The 22,130-nt window shown below is 34.4% G+C and overlaps 1 protein-coding gene across 10 annotated transcripts in view; it reads right to left on the bottom strand.

Annotated features, from left to right (window-relative positions):
- The window catches only part of MIPOL1 (mirror-image polydactyly 1), a 336,113-nt gene that overhangs the window by 67,291 nt on the left and 246,692 nt on the right, over positions 1-22,130 (bottom strand). For all 10 annotated transcript variants that reach the window (XM_057543812.1, XM_057543817.1, XM_057543811.1 and 7 more), the window contains one exon: positions 8,686-8,916. In XM_057543812.1, the coding sequence (XP_057399795.1) occupies positions 8,686-8,916 (231 nt within the window). The remainder of the gene's footprint in view (positions 1-8,685; positions 8,917-22,130) is intronic.

The following is a 22,130-nucleotide window of genomic DNA, read 5'->3' as shown; positions in this document are numbered from 1 at the left end:
TGCAGCTTTAGAGTCTGCGTTTGAATTGATGAAAAGAGCTTTGTGTTTTCATTGCCAAGTTTGATGCTTTCAGTCATTAGGCATTCCCCTCAGATCGCATCAATGAAGCCGTACTCTCTTACACCCATGTGTTAAATTCTCTTCTCCTCATGGTTTCCTTTGCCAGCTCTACTCAAGAATGACTATTGGGCCTTAGCCACATTCTTCTCACAGCTGTGTTAAAAAGAGCATCAGAAAGTCTTCTTAAAACCCATATGTGTATCTGGTCAGTTCTCTGTCTTAGGGTCACCTCACATTGTGGTGTGATTATACAGAGATTCATTCTTGTTCTTGAACTGTGCTACTCCCATCATTCTGGGAAAGATTAGGCCCTATAGTCAGTAGTAGAGAACTTCTTGGAAGACTGATGTGAAATACACATAGTTCAGAAGGCAGATTAGTTTAAATTAAGGAAGAAGATGTTTCAAGATTTTAAATATGTTTATATGTTATTTTTACCATTATGTAGCTTGTCAAGTGGTAACATAAAGAGAAAGAACATATGCTTTCATTATGCTTTTAGGATACTGTTGTATGTGAAGGAAAAAGTCAAATGATGATGATGTCCCAAGAACTATTTGTTTGTATGCTACAAATGCCAGAGCAATTTAAAAAATTAAAATTACTTAAGTTCAGAGAGTTCCAAAATACTATTTACTATTTTTAGTTTTCACTTTTAGTTAGTCTTTCTATAGAAACACCTGATGAAGTAATAATCTGTAGTAGCAAAACTATTCTTTTCTTTATACTTAGGTTAAGAACTGAAGGAAAAAAACTGTTTCTGTTGAGTTGTTCAGGAATATATAACAATATAAGAAAGAAAGAAGATGGATTTAAGCTATATATGAATGGATTTAATCAATCATATTGCTACAGAATGATTTTTTTCTCTTTAAATGTAAATGATCAAGAATGAAGTTTATGTGTGGACATTGTTTATGATTTCACTATCAGACAGAGTTACCCTGAAATAAACAAGATTCTTTCATTCTATACTTAGAGGGCCAAATGTGCATTTGGGAAAAATCCCTTAGTGGGGGGATACAGTCAAACATGGAATAATGGGGAGAAATAATCAAACATGGAGTCTTAGAATCCAAGTAAAATTTATATTTCTACTTGCTCTTGGGTTCAATTTAGATTTTTCAATTATATTTTGGGAATAAAACCTATACCTAGTAAGGAAGTGTACATCAGATTTTAGATGAGAATACTGACAATTTATTAAAAAAAACTCAGACCCTGATTTATATAAATATGCAGACATTTTCTATATCAACAGATAGATACATTATATCCACTCATCTGTGTGTTTAAGAATAGAGAAAGCAGAAGAGGATGTTCCCAGTGAGTTATCGATGAGGTTGAGCAACATCCAGGCAAGGATGATGAAAACGTCTAAAAATCTAATTTCTACAATAGCTTCCTTTTTTCCTTTACTACAACAGAAGTATTCTAAAGTACACTAGTGGTTAGTGTTATTGTTACCTTTCCTAGGAAGTTCAAATCACTTTATATATCTTATTTTTATCAATTCTAAAACTATTCTCAGGTAAGATGGTTCTCCTATCTTCACAGAAGTACCCTGGAAGCAAGGTTTAAACAGTTAAGAAGGCTTTTAACTGGAGCTAAGAACAGAAGCAAGGAAAAGGGTACTGGTTAGAGCATATGACCACTCTACGGAACTTACATTTCATATACATGTGTGAAAATCACATTAGAATGCCTCTGCAGTATAAGAACTCCTGTCGTATTTTTTTCAGCCTGTCAAGTTTCAGTTAAAGTGTACTTGATCATTGTTAAGTGGGTCCTATAATTTCCCTAAAATAATAGGAATTCTTATCTCTGACTTTCAATTACTGTAACACTGGGATTAATGAAAAACAACAAAAATTCCTGCATTTTATTTAGTCTTAAACGAAAACTGTATGACTCTCTCTCTTATTTAACCCTTTTGTTCTTTTTCTCTCATTCCTCTCCATAGTGATCATCTGAAACATGTTTTATCTATCTTAGTAGGCTGAAATGTGTACTAGCCCAACTCTAGATCACCTATTGGAAGAAAGATTCTGAAATGAAGAAGCAAATCAAATGTAAGAAGCCATGTTGTAATTTAACTTTTTAGTCCCTACTTTCATGCTTTTTATGATTCACTCCATAAAGTTAACTATAAAAGGGAACTAATCAGGGACAGTGCAGATACTTAGGTTTAAAGAATCCCTTTTCTTCTTTAGCCTGGATCCTTCACTTTCCACTTCATTGGAACTTCTCAATTTTAATAATCCCACATTAATTCTTCCCTGGTAGAAAGAAATGAGCTAGACAATTAAAACTATGTTTCTTTTTCATGTCAAAGTGAGACATTCCTTGAAGATCAAGGTATAAGCCTCAATTCTTTAGTTTTTATAAAGAAATGAATATAATTATATCACCTATTAAACATGGTAGGTATCTCTGTGTATAATAAAAGCAGCTCTAAGAAAACCTACTTTATGTACTCAATGGATAAGAAAGGTGATCCACTATACAAATATATAATGGAATTAAATTTTTTATAAAATACATACTTGTTTGATAGAGTACAACAAGACTTGTATTTCATAAGTTAAATATGTATTTAATTTAAAAACATGTGTTATGATTAAAAACCCAGAACATTAAATTCTTAAAAAACATATCATGTTCAAGAATAAAAATTAAGCATGCTAGATGCTTTACGTTTTACGACAATTGTTTAGGAGGAATCTGAGTCCATCTTCCATATATAAATGACAATAAAGCTGTATCTAATTAGATCTAGATTTAGAAGGTGCCTTCCAAAGCTGACTGGGGTGTTCAACTGTACATAAACTAGCACAAATAAATTAACTATTTGATTTATTATTTGCTGAGATATGTATCCTATTTCACAGAGCTTTTTGAATCTCAAACATAAAAAAGATTGAAGAAATTTCCAGAAAAATTTTAAATCCTCTCATTTACTAATAATACTAATAAATCCAAGTCAACTTTCAACATTGTATTAAATATTGATTTAAACCTTGCGCTGAGAATTTATGAAATGCATTCCTTGATTCAATCAACAAGTATTTACAAAGTGTTCAGATACATCTAGCACTGCTTTGCAACTTGTAGTCCAACCAAGAATTTAGAGGAAAAATATCAAGATAAAGTTGGCAAGAAGCAGAACAATTTTAATGAAAACATAATGTAATTATATAAAAAATTCACTGATGCTTTTCATATTAAACTATGTAAAACTATTTTAGCACAATTATTTTACTAATTATTAACCATTATGGTTAATATCAGATTCTGGAAATAGCAACAAAACTACAAAGTTTAGTAAAGTCTTTTGATGAAAAATGTAGGCTTTAAAAAAAAAAAAAAAGGATAGCAGGCTTTTTTTTTTTTTTTTTTTAAAGTCAAGAAACTGTGGAAATGCTCTGTTCCCCTTCCCAGCACCCAGAGTCGTCTACCCTGTTTTATAATTCAACCTGCAAACAGATTAAGCAGCTGAGTTTGTGGAAAGTATGTTTGCTCTACACTAAGAACCCTTGTGTGACACTATGGCGACTCCCCTGATACCTCGAAGAGAACTACAGACAGTTTTCACTCATCAGCAGGGAAACCAGGCTGAGAATTCACGATTTCTTTGTAACCTCAACTTCTTCATAGAAATCAGTATTTGGCCAACAGGCAGGAAAGACTTTTTATTAGCTTTACATGTTCTTTTCTTTTCTTTTCTTTCTGTCAATACCACTCAAAAGACACAGGATGCCCTATATTTCAAAAGGAAGTGTTTTATGCTGATCTTTGAAATTTTAATTATGCAATTAAAAATTAGAATACGTGCAAATGTTAAGTAACTGATTTTTTTTAAAGCATAGAAAGAAAATTCTAAATAGTTGATGAATTTTTTTTCTTGAAAATTTGTTAAAAGTTTACAATTTTTTCTTACATCTTTTAGTCCAATCTATTTATTATATAGTTATATTTTATAAGGAAACTTGAATAGTATCAGTGTAAATCTGGCCCACAGTTAAGATGATATGTGATAAAAGTTATTTCATTGTAAAACCTAGATCTTTGAGAGGTCTTCTTACCATATATGTCTGGTTGTAAACACTTTCATTTTAAGTAACTATGTATAGCTTAAACATGTTAAATTTAGTAAAATACATTTAAAAATTCCTTTGGGAAACTTGCTCTAGGCCAGAAGAAGCATATCTGTAGATGGAAAGACAGATGGAAAAGTATAGCACGAAGAATCAGATTTCATAACCTCTTATGATAAAAAACATCATTTAGTGGATTGGTGTGTCAGCTTTCTCTTTAATAAATGAGGATTATGGATGGTCTGGGCAAAACTATTAAAAGTTTTTCTCACAAAGTTCTCGTGCTCTTAACCTGCTCTCTAGCCTCCACATAACTCTCTGAAACCAAGTGCATCCAGGATCGGCAAAAGAGTCATCTAAAAAGCTACATCACTATGTGCTCTTCTTCCACAAACATACACATTTTTTAAAGAGATGTACATAAGGAGAGTAATGCTTAACATGAAGGAATGGATTTCCATTGGTGAAATTTTAGGCTTTATGATACCTGGGCCATGAAGCTATTTTGGGGCAGTGAGGTCTGGCATTTACCACATTTTACTTTATAAGTGACTACCTGCTATAAACACTGGCTTGTTTATGGATGGTAATTCTGTACAACTTTCCTTTCCAAGTATACTCTTATAGGTTAAAAAATTCAAGAAAAATGTTAGACTCTCAAAGAAATAAAATATAAATTTAAAATGCTACAATTATTAGAAATAGTATATGATCTCTCTGTCCTATTACTGAAGATTTCAGGTCTTTTAAATGTAATTAAACTTGATGGAAATTGGTGGTTAGAACAAGGGTTAAAAGCTGATCACTAGCACGTAAGAGATCCCAACTCTGAGGAGAGTGGAAGGAGTGGTGATGCCAGTGCCATACTCTTCTATGAAACTTGTGAGCTCTAGGTACTTGGCTGGGATAAAAAACTTTATCTAGGGCCTAGAGCACACCTGAAGTTTTCCTGTGTATTCCTGACCTGATCTGCTTTTATTTTATTCTGTCATTCTATTAAACTACTAAATTGTTCTAGTTCATATGTTCATAAGCATTTATAGAGCACCCACTTTACAGCAGGCATCTGTGCAAGTATTTGGAGGCAACGGGGATACAAAGAGGAATAGAACACTGTCTATGGCTTGGAAAAGCTCGATGATGAGTAATTTTACAGGGATTAGAGTAGATATACAAAGCAATTATAACATCTAGATGACTGAGACCTCTAATAAAGGTATGGACTAAGTATTACAAAAGAATTAAAGAATGAAAAAATAAAGAAGCATCATGGGGTAACATTTAGACTGGAATTTAAGGAATAACAAAAATCTGGCCAGGTACTAAAAGGGAGGAGATACGTTTTAAGAAGAAGAAATAGCATGTGCAGAGATACTGTGGTAGGGGGCATGTGAGGAGATGCCACTAGAACAATGGCAGAAGGCCAGTGATAGGCCTCCTATATCATGCTAAGTTGTTTAAACTTTAACTTGTAGGGGTTGAAGGGCTCCTGAAAGATTTCAAATGGGGAAATAATATAACCTGATTTCTGTTTTAGAAAAATTAACTCTGGTGGTGGTGAGGAAGATAAACTTGAGAGAGCTAGAGGCAGATAAACTAATTTTATGATTATTTCAATAGTCTAGAGGAATGATTATTTCAATAGTCATGAGGAATGATTAAGGCCTGAATTAATGCAATTAACAAGGGAAGAGGTGGAGGGAATCAGGAGATACTTAGGCAGCAAACAACAGGGACTGATGGCAAAGTGAACATGAATGATAAGAAACAGTGAGGGAACAAGGACAGTTCTGAAACTGCTGAGGACTAGGAAAGTCACATCAACTCTCCCTGTGAAGCCAATATAACTGTCCAAATATTTTAACTGAAAAACTTTTGCTTCCAGGAGTTAAGCAATTTGCCCTAAATCTCACAGGTAATAGGTGGGAAAGCAGGGACTCAAACACAGGTCTGTCTGACTTGACCACAAAGCTTGTCTCTATCTTTTATGCTGCACTGAATCTCATAGGACGAATATGTTTCTCATGAGGGAAAAGGGCAAAAGGCTCCAAGGAGAGAGGCCAACGTATATAAATGCATTAGTCCTGAAAAGGTAGTGCCCTCCTGAAGAATGAGATAGTGCAGTATGAGTGAAATGACAAGATAAGGAGGGACTATGCAACACACATTGTTCTAAAAGCATCACACGTATTATCTCATCTAATTCTTACAACATTATGAAGTAGGTGTATTATTGTCCACATACTATTGCCCACATCAATGCAGTGTTTTAAAATGTCCTAGTTCACATACCTATGCATTCTGAATCCAGAGCCTGAACTTTTAAATTACCATGTTGAAGATATATGAGCATCTTTACTTATTTTACCATGCTCATATATAAATTTTATGATAGAGTATAATTAGGAATGGGCCATTTTATTCAATAATTAGGAAATTACTGATAATCTTAAGAAGAACAATTTAGTATAAGAGCTAGCCATAGTGTATTGAGTAGTAGAAGAGCAAATGGGAATTGAAAAACTAGAGGTAGTGAATACAGATCAGTTATTTAAGGAATTTGGTTGTGAAGGGAAAAGGGGAAATATGGACCTTTTTAATTTAAATTTTAATTATTGCCTGGAATACTGACATATTTTCAAAGGACCTTCAAAAATAATTGCTAGTAATAGTGATTTCAGATTATATGGAGAATACTAATACCTAACAGAATACTAATACCTGCTAATATCTAACAAAGTCTTATACGTTGGCTTCCTGGAAGGTTATCATCTTATATCCAACAAAATAGGCTGATGCCCACATTAACGGTAATGAAGATACACTGCACACTTGAGGGCAATTAAAGATGATATATAGTGGATTAAATATGAAACGGAAAGCCTGATAATATTTCATCTAGGTCTGATTGCTAGAAATCAGAATAAAAGATTTAACATTTAAATTAAAATTTAATATTTAACTCTTGTAAATGACATAATTGTTGCACTTAAACTCTGTCCATGGATTGGTGCCATTTCCATTAAAAAGTCTTGATTTGTCTGTTGTTAAACATGAAGAATAAGGACAATATAGTTAGTTTTTCAAAAGGTTAAACTTATTTAATTTAAAGCGTTATCTGAGAAATGTTATTTCTACTTCTTGGGGTACAAAGTTATTTCTTTTAAAAATAATAACAATAGCTGATGAGATCTAAAAAATAAAAGTTGACAACATTTCCAAATTTTTTTAGAAATCTAATTGCTCTCTGGGAAACACTGTTTTAGGGAAGTTTAGTTATGTATAGAAATTAAAGGATTACAGGTAAAGAAAACTTTGAAATTTTTAAGTATTTGTATCCTTTAAGCAAATAGAGCTAAATCCGATCTTGACTGTCAAAAGTTACTGATTTGTAATTTACAATGAAATGAGATCCACCTAAATATCTGTCTTGGGGTTCTTAGAATGTTAATATACTTTGTGAATAATCAGATACAGTTTCTGACTGAATATAAACTTAATCTTTAAACCTATAAAAATATAACACCATAACTCATAAGTTTCAAGGTACATATACTGTAAAGATTAATTCCTAATCTGTTTTAAAACAGTCTTGACTACATATTTACCTGACCTTGGGCTAGTAATCAAGATATAATTTCAGGGACGTTGAGGAAATGTTTGAGATGACTTATTTTCAAACAAAAAGTAGTGAGAAGTAAGAAACCTTGAAGTTAGCACTACTTTTTCATACTGTAAAACTGAAAAACAAAATTGTTAAGGAAGAAGGTACGTCTTAGAAATTGAATTCAATTAGGTGTGTGAATGATGTAATGCTGTTAACAATGCATAAAAAAGGGCTCAGTTAAAATGACAAGTTCTATTACATTAAAGCTGCTTTAGAAAATTCTGCTACAGTGTTCAAGTCCCATAAATTAACAAGTGACTTCCTTGTCTGATAAGTTATTTGTTAATATTTTGCTATCTATCATTAAGGACTGACTGATTATGCAGCTTTATTTAAATTATAATAAAAATGCAAAGATTACTGAAAATAAATATAATCATGTACTGTGAAAAGCTGTATTGAATACTTCAGAAGAACAAAACAGAAAATTAATTTCACTGTACTGGATTCTATGTGCCTAGAGGTCTCAGATTGCAAGGTCCTGGATGATTTCAGCTCAAGTAGGATTATTGTGAAGCTAAATGAGTACAGTTGGTAACTTGACCGTCTCTTCCCCTTGCTAATTACCTATTACCTATGAACTGATTTTAATCGTATGGCCTCCATGAACTCCTGAAGATCAATTATTCAATAAAAATGGTTTGCCCTAAATAGTAACCATGATTCCCAAGTAAATGACTTTTTGACCCCAAATATAGATATGACAGGCCGTCTAAAAAAGTTCATTTGGCTCAATCCACTTTTGTCTTAAACTATTAACAGCATAAATAATAAATAATATATTACTTAGTTGCCAAAAGAATGTGCTTTTGTTTTGTTTTGTTTCATGCTTTTGAAATAATGGAAGATCATTTTACTTACTTCTGAACTTTGTCATTGGCTGCTCGGGAGGCTTCTATGGTGTGCTGAAGCTCTAATTCCATGTTTGCTCGATCTGTCAGAGCTTGCTGCAGTTGGGTAGCTAGTTCGTCATTTTGTTGTTGAGTGATGGAAACAATGTTCTCTCTATTTTTTAAAGCTTCTTCATAGGTACTAAGGGTATGGTTAAACTGATCCTTCAGATTTTCTTCTTGGGATAAAGATTTGTGTAAACTGAGAAAATATAAAAATAAATAATTTAAACATAAATATGTAGGCTGACTGACCAATAATCTATTTAATAAAAATCTCCAGTTAGAAATACCCATTTCTAAAAATCAATAAAGGCAACTTAAATGGGTAAATAAAAATAATTTTTATATCACAATATTATACTTGATAATTATCCATTTCTCTGCTTCTAGGCTGAAAGCTACCCAGACAAATGATTATCTTTGCTACCAAAGCATACAAAAAGATGCTGCAGGATGTTAATTTAATTATATCCGTGTAAATATTACATTCAATTCTCTTTAAAAAGGAATAGCAAAGAATTGGAGAATAAAGTATCTCTAGGTAAATAAAAGAATATAATAAGCTGACTGCAAAGAAGTGAGAAGTAAGAGAATGGGCATCAGTTTAGGAGATCCAGGGTCTATTCGGCTGACACGTAATGAGAATGAATGAGATTTGTACAAATACTGATCAGCCTTATACACAGCATTTTCTACTTGTCACAATTGAGATATAAATGAAGTTAAAATCACAAGTCAACCTGCACAGAAATAATATGTATTCAGATATATTTTCTTTTTGTTAATGAATCTTATGCCAAATACATCCACTCATTAAGTCATACAGAGAAACAGCATATAAATTAAGACTAAATTAATGCAGAAGAAAATGCAGACAAATAGAATCTTAAAATGCTAAAGGTCAGATCTTTGATATGTCATCACACCTACCACCTGAGGTTACTGTGAAATGGCACCAAGCACCTCACTCAATTAAATAAAGACATTTTGAAAATATAAATATTTAATAACGGGAAATTTAAAATCCACACAGGAGATGTTCTTTTTTTTATTAAATAAGATCATTTCAGTATATGCATACAAAAGAAATGTCGATGGGAGACTTGAAGTAAAGCACCCTAACTATATAATACAGATTGATAATGTTGAAAGAAAGTAATATAATTCTTAAAGCTGCAGAAAGCTAGTCAGGGAACTTTAACTCTGGCTGAATATCTAGTCTGGTACTTTACCTAAAACTTTTCAAACTAATTATAAATTTCTTCTTTTTGCTTAAATAGCCTATAAGCCTCTCCAGAGTGCTCACTTTGGAGAAGGTGTCACACAGAAATAAGATGGACTTGAGACAGGGATAGTTAGCATACTAAAAGAAATCATGTCAGAATTCAATTTAGTCCCTAAGAAGAGAGATGTTGCTAAACTGTGGTCAAGTGATTACTATATACGAAATAAGAATGGTGTATAGTGCCAGCTTTGCAGAGTGCAGAGAAAGTATCTTCCTTCATGGTTTTCACCTTGCTATGTATCTAACCCTTATTTCATTCTTCTTGGTTCTTTCTACCAATCTATATGCTTAAAGACTCCTGTCTCTTGCTCATTTTCCTAATTCTTTCTCTGTTCTCTCATACTTTCTGCATTCTTCCAACTTCCAATTTCTTTCAATCTACTCTCTTCGTTTACTTGAAACACCCAAGAAAGAAAGAAACTAAAAACAAACAAAACAAAAAAACCTTTAAAAAGTCTATGCTCTTTACCTTTAAATATCAATTTCATTTTTTTTTTTTTCTTTAGTTTTTTGGCTGTGCCACACAGCATGTGGGAACTTAGCTCCCCGACCAGGGATTGAACCTGTGCCCCGCCACATTGGAAGCCCGGAGTCTTAACCACTGGGCCACCAGGGAAGTCCCCAATTACATTTTAAATTACATAATTTGCACAAATCCAAAGTATTCAGCTTGACAAAATGTAAAGAATAAAATACAGAACAAACGCAGAACACTCCGGTCCTCCTAGTTGATCCCCTTTCCAAAGGTAATCACTAGTCCAACCTCTATCTAGATTAATACTGCCTGTTTTTGAACTTGTTGTCTGACTTAATATTTTGCTTAACATAAAGTTTCTGAGATTCATCCTGTTGTTGTATGTAGTTCATTGTTTTTTATTCTATGAAGTATTCCATTACATAAATACATAGCAACTTATTTAACCATTCCACTGTTGCTGCTATGAATAATTCCTGTATGTGTCTTTTGATGGACCTAAGTACCCATTTCTTTTTGGCTTGTTTTTGGTTTTATTCCCCAGCTTTACTGAGATATAACTGACGTAAGTACTCACTTCTGGAGCAGAATTCCTCCATAGGGTGTATATATGTTCAGATTTAGTAGATATTGCAAAGTTTCCCAAAGTGGTCATACCAATTTATACTCCCATCAGCAACGGAGTTCCAGTTGCTCTATATGCACCCGTAGAGTGGGATTGCGAGTCCTCTTAACTTCAGTCATTTTAATGGGGGTGCAGTGACATTTCATTCTCTTAATGTTGTCTTTTGATGAATGTAAGCTCTTAACTTTGATGAAATCTAATTTATTATTATTCCATTAATGGCAGTGCTTTTTTGTGTCCAGTTAAAAAAAATCATAGCTTGCCCTATTCTTTATATTTTAATCTTACATATATGCTCCTCATTTATTATTTATTTATTTAAAAAGGGATTTTTATTTATTTATTTTTGGCTGCGTTGGGTCTTCGTTGCTGCACGTGGGCTTTCTCTAGCTGCGGTGAGCAGGGGCTACTCTTCATTGCAGTGTGTGAGCTTCAGTAGTTGTGGCACATGGGCTCAGTAGTTGTGGCTCATGGGCTCCAGAGCGCAGGCTCAGCGGTTGTGGTGCATGGGCTTAGTTGCTCTGTGGCAGGTGGGATCTTCTGGACCAGGGCTTGAACCCGTGTCCCCTGCGTTGGCAGGCGGATTCTTAACCACTGTGCCACCAGGGAAGTCCTATGCTCTTCATTTAAAACTTGAAGTAGATCAGCATAGCTTGGGAATTCTGCATTTGTTTATGATACCTAAAGCACTATCTAGTATATTATAACCAATTAAATATTAAGAATCAATGACTCAATTTTTAAAATCACACCATTATTAAAATCAATATTATCCCCATTTAATCCCCTAATCATTCATCATTTACTAGTTTTCTACCATTTAGTCTTTTCCTTTTTTTGGCAAATTTATACTACCTGATTTTAATTTTTCTCTCAGATGGACCGGTAACTGGGACCCTTTATTCTCAAGCTCAAAAAGCTACTACTCATTCAAAATACTTTGGAAACCTTTAAATCCCCATCAAGTCTTTCTCAAACTGAAGCAGTAGCTGGAGTGATCTCTTAAAAAGATAAATCAGATAATGTCACTGAAAATCCTGCAATAGCACCTCATCAAACTCAGAATAAATCTCTGAAGATAACAAATTACATATTTTAACTCACTAAACCTCACAACTTAGGAAGGGAGTCCTATTAATATTACTTTTTTACTAATGAAGAAACTGAAACAAAGAGGTAAGTAATTTAATTAATCTCATACCCCTACCCTAGCAGAGCCAGAACCTGGACACACATCATAGACTCCTTCCTGGGCTGGAATCCTCTCCTACTTGCCATGGGCTACAAAGCCCTCTATCATCTGGCCTCTCTACCTACCACCTTTTAGCAGACATTCCATTTCTCAGGTACAGTAAGCTTTTCCTACTTGAAGCATTTCTTTGAAATGCCTTTCCCTCCATGCTTCTATGTGACCAACTCCTACTCATTCACTAGGTCTCAGCATAAATACTACTTTCTCAGATAAACCTTTTATGTCTCTTCAGTCTAAACTTTGATGTTCCCTCCTTGTTATTCTGTCTCATAGAACCTCTTTTCCTTCTTAGAACTTACAATACTTTGTAGTTTTTTTCAGTTTCATCATGTGATTTACTTCCCAATTCCAACATATTAAATTACATAGGGCAATTTTATTTATGGGAAGAATGCATTCATAAATTTAATAAATCAAAATGTATATAATTTAGGGAAATTTTCTTATAGGAATAAAAGTGAAGTAGAGAGGATATATTCCCAGCATGTATAAATCTATAACAACTGAAGTGTATTTTTGTTTTAGTGCTGCATTTTCCCTCAGAAAGCTCTTCCCTAAATTGACAAGAGGGCCACATTGTTCAGCTTTCTTCAGAGTCATATCACATTTAACCTCTGTGCAAAGTTGATTGAGATGCACTGATTTTCAGATGCATTTTTTTGTATAGCAGTGGCATTACAATTTAATGGCACTTAAATGACATTGTATGGGAAAATATTTTAAGTTATAGTAAGAATAAATTATAAAACAACAGAAAAGCTATTCAATCACTCTCAGAAATAGTGTGGCTCACACAATATTAACATTGGATGGTAATCATCCCTATTTATCATGAAGATAATGAAGTAATATAAAAAATTCAATTAACTCTTCCAGTTTTGAAATTATATAATTCTTAGTGAATTAATTTTTCTAATTTAGTATAGAAAGTGAGACTTTAAAAATATTTTTACTTAGTAATCTTTCATATAATCATAATTCGAATCCACATCAACTGTGACTACACATTATCTCTTAGGCGGCTCACCACATTGAGTCCAACAGCAGGCCAAGGTAGGAGATGCCATTCAGTGGGTATTAGACCATTAAGTAGCATGTAATAGATTCCTTTCTGTAGTGGTTTCTGTCTTCATTTCAGTGTCTCCTGGTCTGTTCCCTCATGACTGTGATCCTGACTATTTTCCTGATCTCTAACTCTCTGTACTGCCTCAGCCGAAAGTATGTCGGAATTTTCAGGTTTATGACCCACTTTTACATTTTGCTTGTAGATATTTATGTTCCCCTCAACTTGTGTTTACCTGCTTGTTGAACTCTCTCTCAAGTGTAACGTCACACATGGATGCATCTTATTCTTGCAAACTACTACTTTTCCATCTATACCAAGTTTTGATGCTACTTTTCTTGGCTTCTTGTTTCTGTGATCAACTGTTTAAGTCCTTTCATGAGATCACTTTATTCACCATCCCACAATATGCACTTACACTTCTGTTTATGCTTCATTTATTTACAGTAATTGCTCAAGCATTCATGTGATCTATATATACTGTTTATTTTAATTGAATAAATATTCTTGGATTAAAAATTTAGAGATGAGGTGTCACAGTATAGGCAAATAGTTATTTTTTTAAAAATTAATTAATTAATTAATTAATTAATTAATTTTTGGCTGCGTTGGGTTTTAGTTGCTGTGTGTGGGCTTTCTTTAGTTGTGGTGAGCGGGGGCTACTCTTCGTTGCGGTGCGCGGGCTTCTCATTGTGGTGGCTTCTCTTGTTGCAGAGCACGGGCTTTAGGCACGTGGGCTTCAATAGCTGTGGTGTGCGGGCTCAGCAGTTGTGGCTCACAGGCTCTACAGTGCAGGATCAGTAGTTGTGGTGCACGGGCTTAGTTGCGTGTGGGATCTTCCCGGACCAGGGCTTGAACCCATGTCCCCTGCATTGGCAGGCGGATTCTTAACCACTGTGTCACCAGGGAAGTCCCAGGCCAACAGTTCTTAACTAGGAGTAATTTTGTCCCTCAGGGACATGTTGTAACATCTGGAGACATTTTTCACTGTTACAACTGGAGGGGGGGGATGCTACTAGCATTTAGTGAATAGAGGCCAGAGATGGTGCTAAACATCCTGCACTGCAGAGGACAGACCCTCACAACAAAGAATTATCTAGTCTAATACGTCAAGAATGCTAAATCTGGTAAATGAAAAGATGTCAGATTTGGACCTTGAAGAAGTAGATTCAAATTTCAGCCTTGCTGTTCACTCTGTCTGACCTTGGGAAAAATACTTTATACCTTTAAGTGTTAATTTCCTCAACTCTAAAACAATGAGAAAAATCTCACTGAGTTCACATGAGAACAAAATAAGGTGATCTACCTATGTGAAAATATCTAGCACAATATCTGGCATAAAACAGGCATTCATACATTGTATAATCTTTTAAGAAATAATTTATTTCTAATTAATTCTGTGTAAGATCTCATACAATATTTAGATATTTTATAAGTAGTTTGATGAAAAACAACTGCCTGTTGCTACAGGTTTTTCATGAATTGGGAGAACTAAACTAGTTTTCCTAAGCTTTATCACTTACTGATAATATTATTAAATCATTCTGAAAAAAAAAAAAAAAAGAGGCAGGTTTGGCTTGTTTCACTGAATAAAAATAAATAAAGACAAAGCAAGTATGGAAAGCAGAAGTATGTGCTATGTTGTCCTCAGTATACATTTCCTGAAAGGATAGTGTCTGTTTTTACTTCCTGGTTTATTGCCTGAATTAATTTGATCTGAGTTTCCGCCTTACTGTGATTGCCTTTTCTCAGAAGAACTTCTTTTAACATTTCTTTCAAGGCAGGTGTACTGGTGACAAATTCCCTCAGTCTTTGTTTGTCTAAGAAAGTCTTTATTTCTCCTTCACTTCTGGAGGACAATTTCACTGGATATAGAATTCTAGGTTTATGTCCCAAGTTTTAGTCTGGCATTCAAGGTGCTCCAGAATTCTGTTCTAGTTTTCTTTTCAGACTTTTTCCTAACTATTCTATCAAAAACTTTTATCCTAGCCAAATGGAAATATAAACTGTTCTTTAAAAATGCCCTCCCACTTTTCACTCTGGGATTATTGCTCACACTGTTGCCTCCACTTGGAATGCTCTTTCCCTATCCCTCTAAGCGCCCAATCACTACACTTCAAGATCCAGATGAACTGCCACAACCGTCAGGAAGTCACACTCCCATATCCTGCCCAAGGAGACACTACTTCCTCTAAGCTCCATACCCTTTCCATACCCCTTGTATTATATTCATCACTTTCTACTATCCTTTATAGCTACTTTATACTCGCTTTATCTTCCCTACTTTAGTCTAATGCTATTGAAGGAAGGGGCCATTTTTTACTCTTCTTTATTTCCTTCTAGGGCCTAGCACAGTGGCTTCTCTATAAGAGGCAGACAAAAAGTATTTACTGAACATTGTTGCTTAAATGCTCCATTCGAACAAGTGGGCTCTAGTATTATAGAAGAGTCACATCAGTTTTATTTCCCTTCCTTTTCTCCTTATCTTTATGTGCAGCCTCATATTCTCCACTGCTTCCCTCATCCACACTCCATTCCATTCCATTTTTGAGGAATATTTAAAAATAAACATTTTTGTTTTGAGATCATTACAAATTCACATGCAGTTGTAAGAAATAATACAGAAAGATCCCTCATGTCCTTTACCACTTTCCCCCAAAAGTAACATTTTGTAAAGTTATAGTATAATAGCACCACCAAGATATTGACATTGATACAGTCAACATACAAAACAGTTATATCACCACGAAGATGCCTCATATTTCCCTACTTCCTTACCACTCCATCCCCTCCTTAAACCCTAAGAATCACTAATCTGTTTCCTATTTCTATAATGTCATTTCAAGAGGGTTATACAAATGGAAAGGTTTGGGGATTTTCTGTTGTCTCTCAGCATAGTTCTCTGGGGATTCATTCAGGTTATTGCATGTATCAATAATGGAATACGAGTTTTTTTGAGGAAATGGTCTGTTACTTCTAAATTGCCATTTTTATGCATGTAGAGTTGTTCATAGTAATCTCTTATTGTTTTTATCTCTACAAAGTCTATAGTGATATCCTGTCATTCCTGATATTCATAATGTGTTTTCTCTCTGCTCTTATGTGCTTCTTTCTGTTCTTATTTTTAGTATTTTCTTCCTTCTGCTTGCTTTGCATTTATTTTTTCGTTCTCTTTCCAGATTCTTGAGGTAGGACCTTAGATTGTTGATTTGATACACTTCCAATTTTCCTAATGTATGCATTTAGTGCTAAAAATTTCCCTCTCAGCACTGCCTTAGCTATGTCCCAGAAATTTTGCTATGCTGTACTTTTATTTTCATTCACTTCCATATATATTTTTTAATTTCCCTTGAGAATTCTTCGTTGACTCATGGATTATTTAGAAATGTGTTGTTTAGTTCCCAAGTGTTTGGAGATTTGTTACATCTCCTTACCACATACGGTAACAAAGGTTCCAGTGATTTAATGTGGGTATCTTTTGGGGGGGCCATTTTTGGCCTATTACAATTAATAAAATCAATAAACCTATAGCCAGGCTAACCAAGAAAAAAGAAAGAAGATAAAAATTACTAGTATCAGAAATGAAAGAAAGGTCATCACTACTGATCCCAGGGACATTAACAGGATAATAAAGTAATGTTATTAACAACTCTATGTCCACAAATTTAATAACTTAGATAGATAAAATGGACCAAATTCCTTGCAAGATACAAACTACCAAAATTCACACAGGAGAAACAGACAATCTGAATAAGCCTTTATCTATTAAATAAATTGAATCAATAGTCAATGCATTCCAAAAAAGAAAGCATGAGGCCCACAGGAGTTAATCAAACATTTAAGGAAGAAATGATACCAATTCTTTTTTTTTTTTTTGATACCAATTCTTTAAAATCTCTTCCAGAAAGTAGAAACAGAGGAAATATTTCCTAATTCAATCTATGAGTCCAGCATTACCCTAATACCAAAACCAGATAAAGACATTATTAGAAAAGAAAACCTACAGAATATTATCTCTCATGTATATAGATGTAAAAATCCTCAACAAAATATTAGCAAATCAAACCCAAAAAAGTACATAAAGAATTATGCACTCCTATCCAGTAGGATTTCTTCTCGGTATAAAACATTACAAAATCAATTAATGTAGTCCATTACAAAACAATCTAAAGAAGACAAATCATTTGATCATACAATAAATGCAGAAGAAGCACTGGCAAATCTAATATCCATTCATGATAAAAACTCTCAGCTAACTAGGAAGAGAGAAGAAATTTCTTAACTTGATATAGAACATCTACAAAAAAAACCCTACACCTAACATCATACTTAATGGTGAGAAATTAGATGCTTTCTCCCAAAAATCAGGGCCAAGACAAGGATATCTCCTCTCACCACTTCTGTTCAACACAGTACTGGATGTCCTAGCTAATGTAATAAGACAAGAAAATGAAATAAAATGTATACAGATTAAGAAGGAAAAAATAAAACTGCCTTCATTCACAGATAACACGATTGTCTATGTAGAAAATCTCAAAGACTCAATGAAAACAAAACAACAAAACTCCTGGAACTAATTAGTCACTATAACAAGGCTGCAGGATGTAAGGTTAATATAAAGTCAATTGCTTTCTTATGTTGCAGCAGTGAACAATTCCAATTTAAAATTAAAACATAATACCACTTATATTACCACTCTCCCCAATGAAATATTTAGATATAAATCTAACAAAATATGTATAGGATCTATATGAGGAAACTCAGATGAAAGATATCAAAGGCCTAAATAAATGGAGAGATATTCCATGTGCATGAATAAAAAGACTCAATATTGTTAAGATGTCAATTCTTCCTAACTTGTTCTATAGATTCAATGCAATTCCAATCAAAAGCCCAGAAAATTATTTTGTACATACTGACAAACTGATTCTAAAGTTCATATGGCTAGGCAAAAGATCTAGGACAGCCAACTCAATATTGAGGGAGAACAAATATTGAGGGAGAACAAACAGAAGACTGACACCATCCAATTTCAGGACTTAAAGCTATAGCAATCAAGACAGCATTACACTGGCAAAAGAAGAGACAAACAGATCAATGGAAGAGAATAGAGAGCCTTGAAATAGATCCATACAACAATGGTCAACTGATCTCGACAAAAGAGCATAGGCAATTCAATGGACAAGGAATAGCCTTTTCTTTAACAAACTGTGCTGGAACAAATGGACATCCATACAAGAAAAGAAAATAATCTAGACCGAGAATTTACACCTTTCACAAAAAGTAACTAAAAATGTGTTATAGGCCTAAGGAGTAAAATGAAAAACTATATAACATTTAGAAGATAACATAAGAGAAAACTGAGGTGATCTTGGGTTTAATAATGAGTTTTTAGATACAACACTAACACTATGGATTTTTCATAACCCATGAAAAAAACAGATGTTAGACCTTATTAAAATTAAAAACATATGCTGCAAGACACACTGTTAAAAGAATGAAAAGACAATCCACAGACTGAAGAAAATCTTTGAAAAATACATATCTAATAAAGGACTAGTATGCAAAATATACAAAGAACTCTTAAAATGCAACAATAAGAAAATAAACCTCAATTAAAAAATAGATAAAAGAAGCAGATATATCACCAAAGAAGAAATACAGATGGCATATAAACATACAAAAAGAGGCTCAACATCATATGCTACCAGAGAATTGCAAATTAAAACAATGAGATACCACTATACCTATTGGAATAGCTAAATCCAGAAAAGTAGTAACAGGAAATTCTGGTGAGGATGTGGAGCAACAGGAACTCTTGTTTATTGGTAGTGGGAATGCAAAACAGTACAAGTACTTTGAAAGACAGTTTGGCAGTTTCTTACAAAGCTACACATAATCTTACCATATGATACATCGATCGTGCTCCTAAGTGTTTACCCAATAGTAATGAAAACCTATGTCTACGCAACAACTTGAACGTGAGTGTTTATAGCAGCTTTATTCATAATTTCCCCAAACTGGAAGCAACCAAGATATCTTTCAATAGGCAAATATATAAACAAACTGTGGTACATCCATACAATGGGATATCATTTACTGATAAAAAAATGAGCTATCAAGCTGTGAAAACACATGGAGGAAACTTAAACGCATATTACTTAGTGAAAGAAGCCAGTCTGGAAGGCTATATACTGCATGATTCCAACTATATGACACTGTGGAAAAGGCAAAACTACAGACACAGTAGAAAGGTCAGTAGTTGCCAAAGGTTCAGGGGGAGGAAGAGGTGGATAAAAAGGCAAAAGCACATGGTTGTTTTTTAAGTGCTGTGACACTATTCTATATGAAACTGTAACAGTGAGTACATGATGTTTTGCATTTTTCAAAACCCACAGAATGGTACAACACAAGGAGTGAGCCTTAATGTAAACTATGGACTTTAGGTAATGATAATGTATCAATATGGTTTCACTAACTGTAACAAATGTGCCACACCAACACAAGATATTAATAATGGGGAAACTACGTGTGGGAGGAGGTATATGAGAACTCTGTATTATCTCAATTTTACTGTAAATCTAAACTGTTCTAATAAATAAAGTCTATTAAATCTCACCCTCCCAAGACACACACACACACACACACACACACACACACACACACACACACAGTAGTAATGAAGGTTGACTAACCATAAGTCCAGTAGGAATCAAAAGTGACATCAGATAGAAAAGAGGGCAAGCATAGCCAGCCATGGCATAATAGCCAAATCAGACCTAATCACACCTGAATTTAGTTATGTCTGTTATAAGTTATAAATTGAAGCATCTCCACAGGAGGGCTTATCAGGTAGGGTAAACCCTACCTGTGATCAGGTGTCATATTTATGTAGACACTAGATAACAAGCTGTTGGAAATAGCGTAGAAGAAATCCCTGCACAATGTAGAAGACTGGACTCAGTCACCTCCAGGTATAAGTGAGCTCACAATGCTGAGGCCTAGTTAAATGCCAGATATCATAATTTGTCATCCTAATTCTACTGAAATGGGTACTCCATCTAAGAACAGTCACACAAAGGAAGAGTGTCACCCGCATAAGGGTCAGTTCTAGACAAAAAGATTTTTGAGGAGCTTGGCACACACTCTCATTAGCCAATTTCTTAGCAGATAGCTGAGAAGTTTGCTCAACTACTGAAAACTATGTCCCATACCATCTGCATGAATAAATGATTTTACTAAAAATGTAAAAACCTCAAATAACCAACTGTTCGCTTTTTTTTAATTTATTTTTTATTTATTTATTTTATTTTTGGCTTCATTGGGTCTTTGTTGCTGCACGTGGGCTTTCTCTAGTTGCAGCAAGCAGGGGCTACTCTTCATTGCGGTGCGCAGGCTTCTCTTGTTGCGGAGCACAGGCTCTAGGCCCGCGGGCTCAGTAGTTGTGCCGCACAGGCTTAGGTGCTCCGTGACACGTGGGATCTTCCCGGACCAGGGCTCAAACCCGTGTCCCCTGCATTGGCAGGTGGATTCTTAACCACTGCGCCGCCAGAGAAGCCCTAACCAACTGTTCTTACATAGGGTAAATATTTTCCAATTTTATTAGTGATCCTAAGTGACTCACTTAGGAAAAGTAAATAAAAGTCCTATTAGATATATAGTTTTATTTCACATTATATAAAGCTTAGGATAAGCACTAATGCTGATCTCAGCTATGAGGTTTAAATAAATTCATTTTATGAGACCATTACAAACGCACAGTGCTTGATACACAGCTGTTGCTGTACAGTTATTTGGTTAATTGAATTGTTGAATAGGGTTCAGTCGGTATGCATACTGGAAGCATGTGCTTTGTTTTACTTGGAATTGGGTGGCAGCATGGTGACACGTCAGGCCCTGCTTCCCTTCCTCATGTAAATGAATGACTACTGTGTTCTGGGCACTTTGCTAGAGCTAGAGTAGTGACTAAACACACATTTCAAATTATTTTAAGTGCTATAAAGGAAGGGATGTGACATTTGAGTTGAAATTTAAAGGTAAGAGTAGGTATTAACTAGAAGAGAGGTGAAGGAAGCATTTCAGGCACAGGGAAGAACATGTGCCAAGGCCTTATAATAAGAGAAAGGATGGCTGATGAGCTCAATGAAGCCCAGTTACAACCAGTGTTCGTATCAGTGAACAAGTGGTTGGGTCTAGATCATAGAGGGCCTTTTTGGAACATGAGGACCAAACAGGAATTTGGTCTTTTTCTTAAGGCAAATGAGAAGCTGCTAAAAGATTTTAAAGAGAGGGGAACAAGATTTGCCTTTTAAAACAATTGCTCTGCTCTGGCCAGGGGGTGTTTTGTATCTCTTCATCATCTTATACGACAAACAGCCTCTAACCACTAAGATGTACCTTGCTCCTTCTCTGAGTGGAATTTCAAGAGAGCATGGAACTATATACTGAGGCTTAAATCTAGGAAATAAAATTCTAGAACTCACCTTTTATTTATTTTCTTGGGTCAGATATTCCACTTATGAAGATTTTTTGTTTTGTTTTGTTTTGTTTTCTGCCAGGGATTCTGACTAAGTTCAAAGGTATGCTAGTCTGGTCTAAAAGATGGGATTTCTCTTGGACCTAGTTTGGGATCATCTCATTTAGAATCAAATTGTCTGTGCTTGTTGTCTTCACCTCAAATTCTATTCAAGGCTCTGCCATCTGCTCTGTCCAC

The sequence above is a fragment of the Balaenoptera acutorostrata genome, chromosome 3, assembly GCF_949987535.1.
Source record: "Balaenoptera acutorostrata chromosome 3, mBalAcu1.1, whole genome shotgun sequence".
In the NCBI taxonomy this organism is placed as follows: domain Eukaryota; kingdom Metazoa; phylum Chordata; class Mammalia; order Artiodactyla; family Balaenopteridae; genus Balaenoptera; species Balaenoptera acutorostrata.
This window is presented reverse-complemented; position numbering and strand designations above follow the sequence as displayed.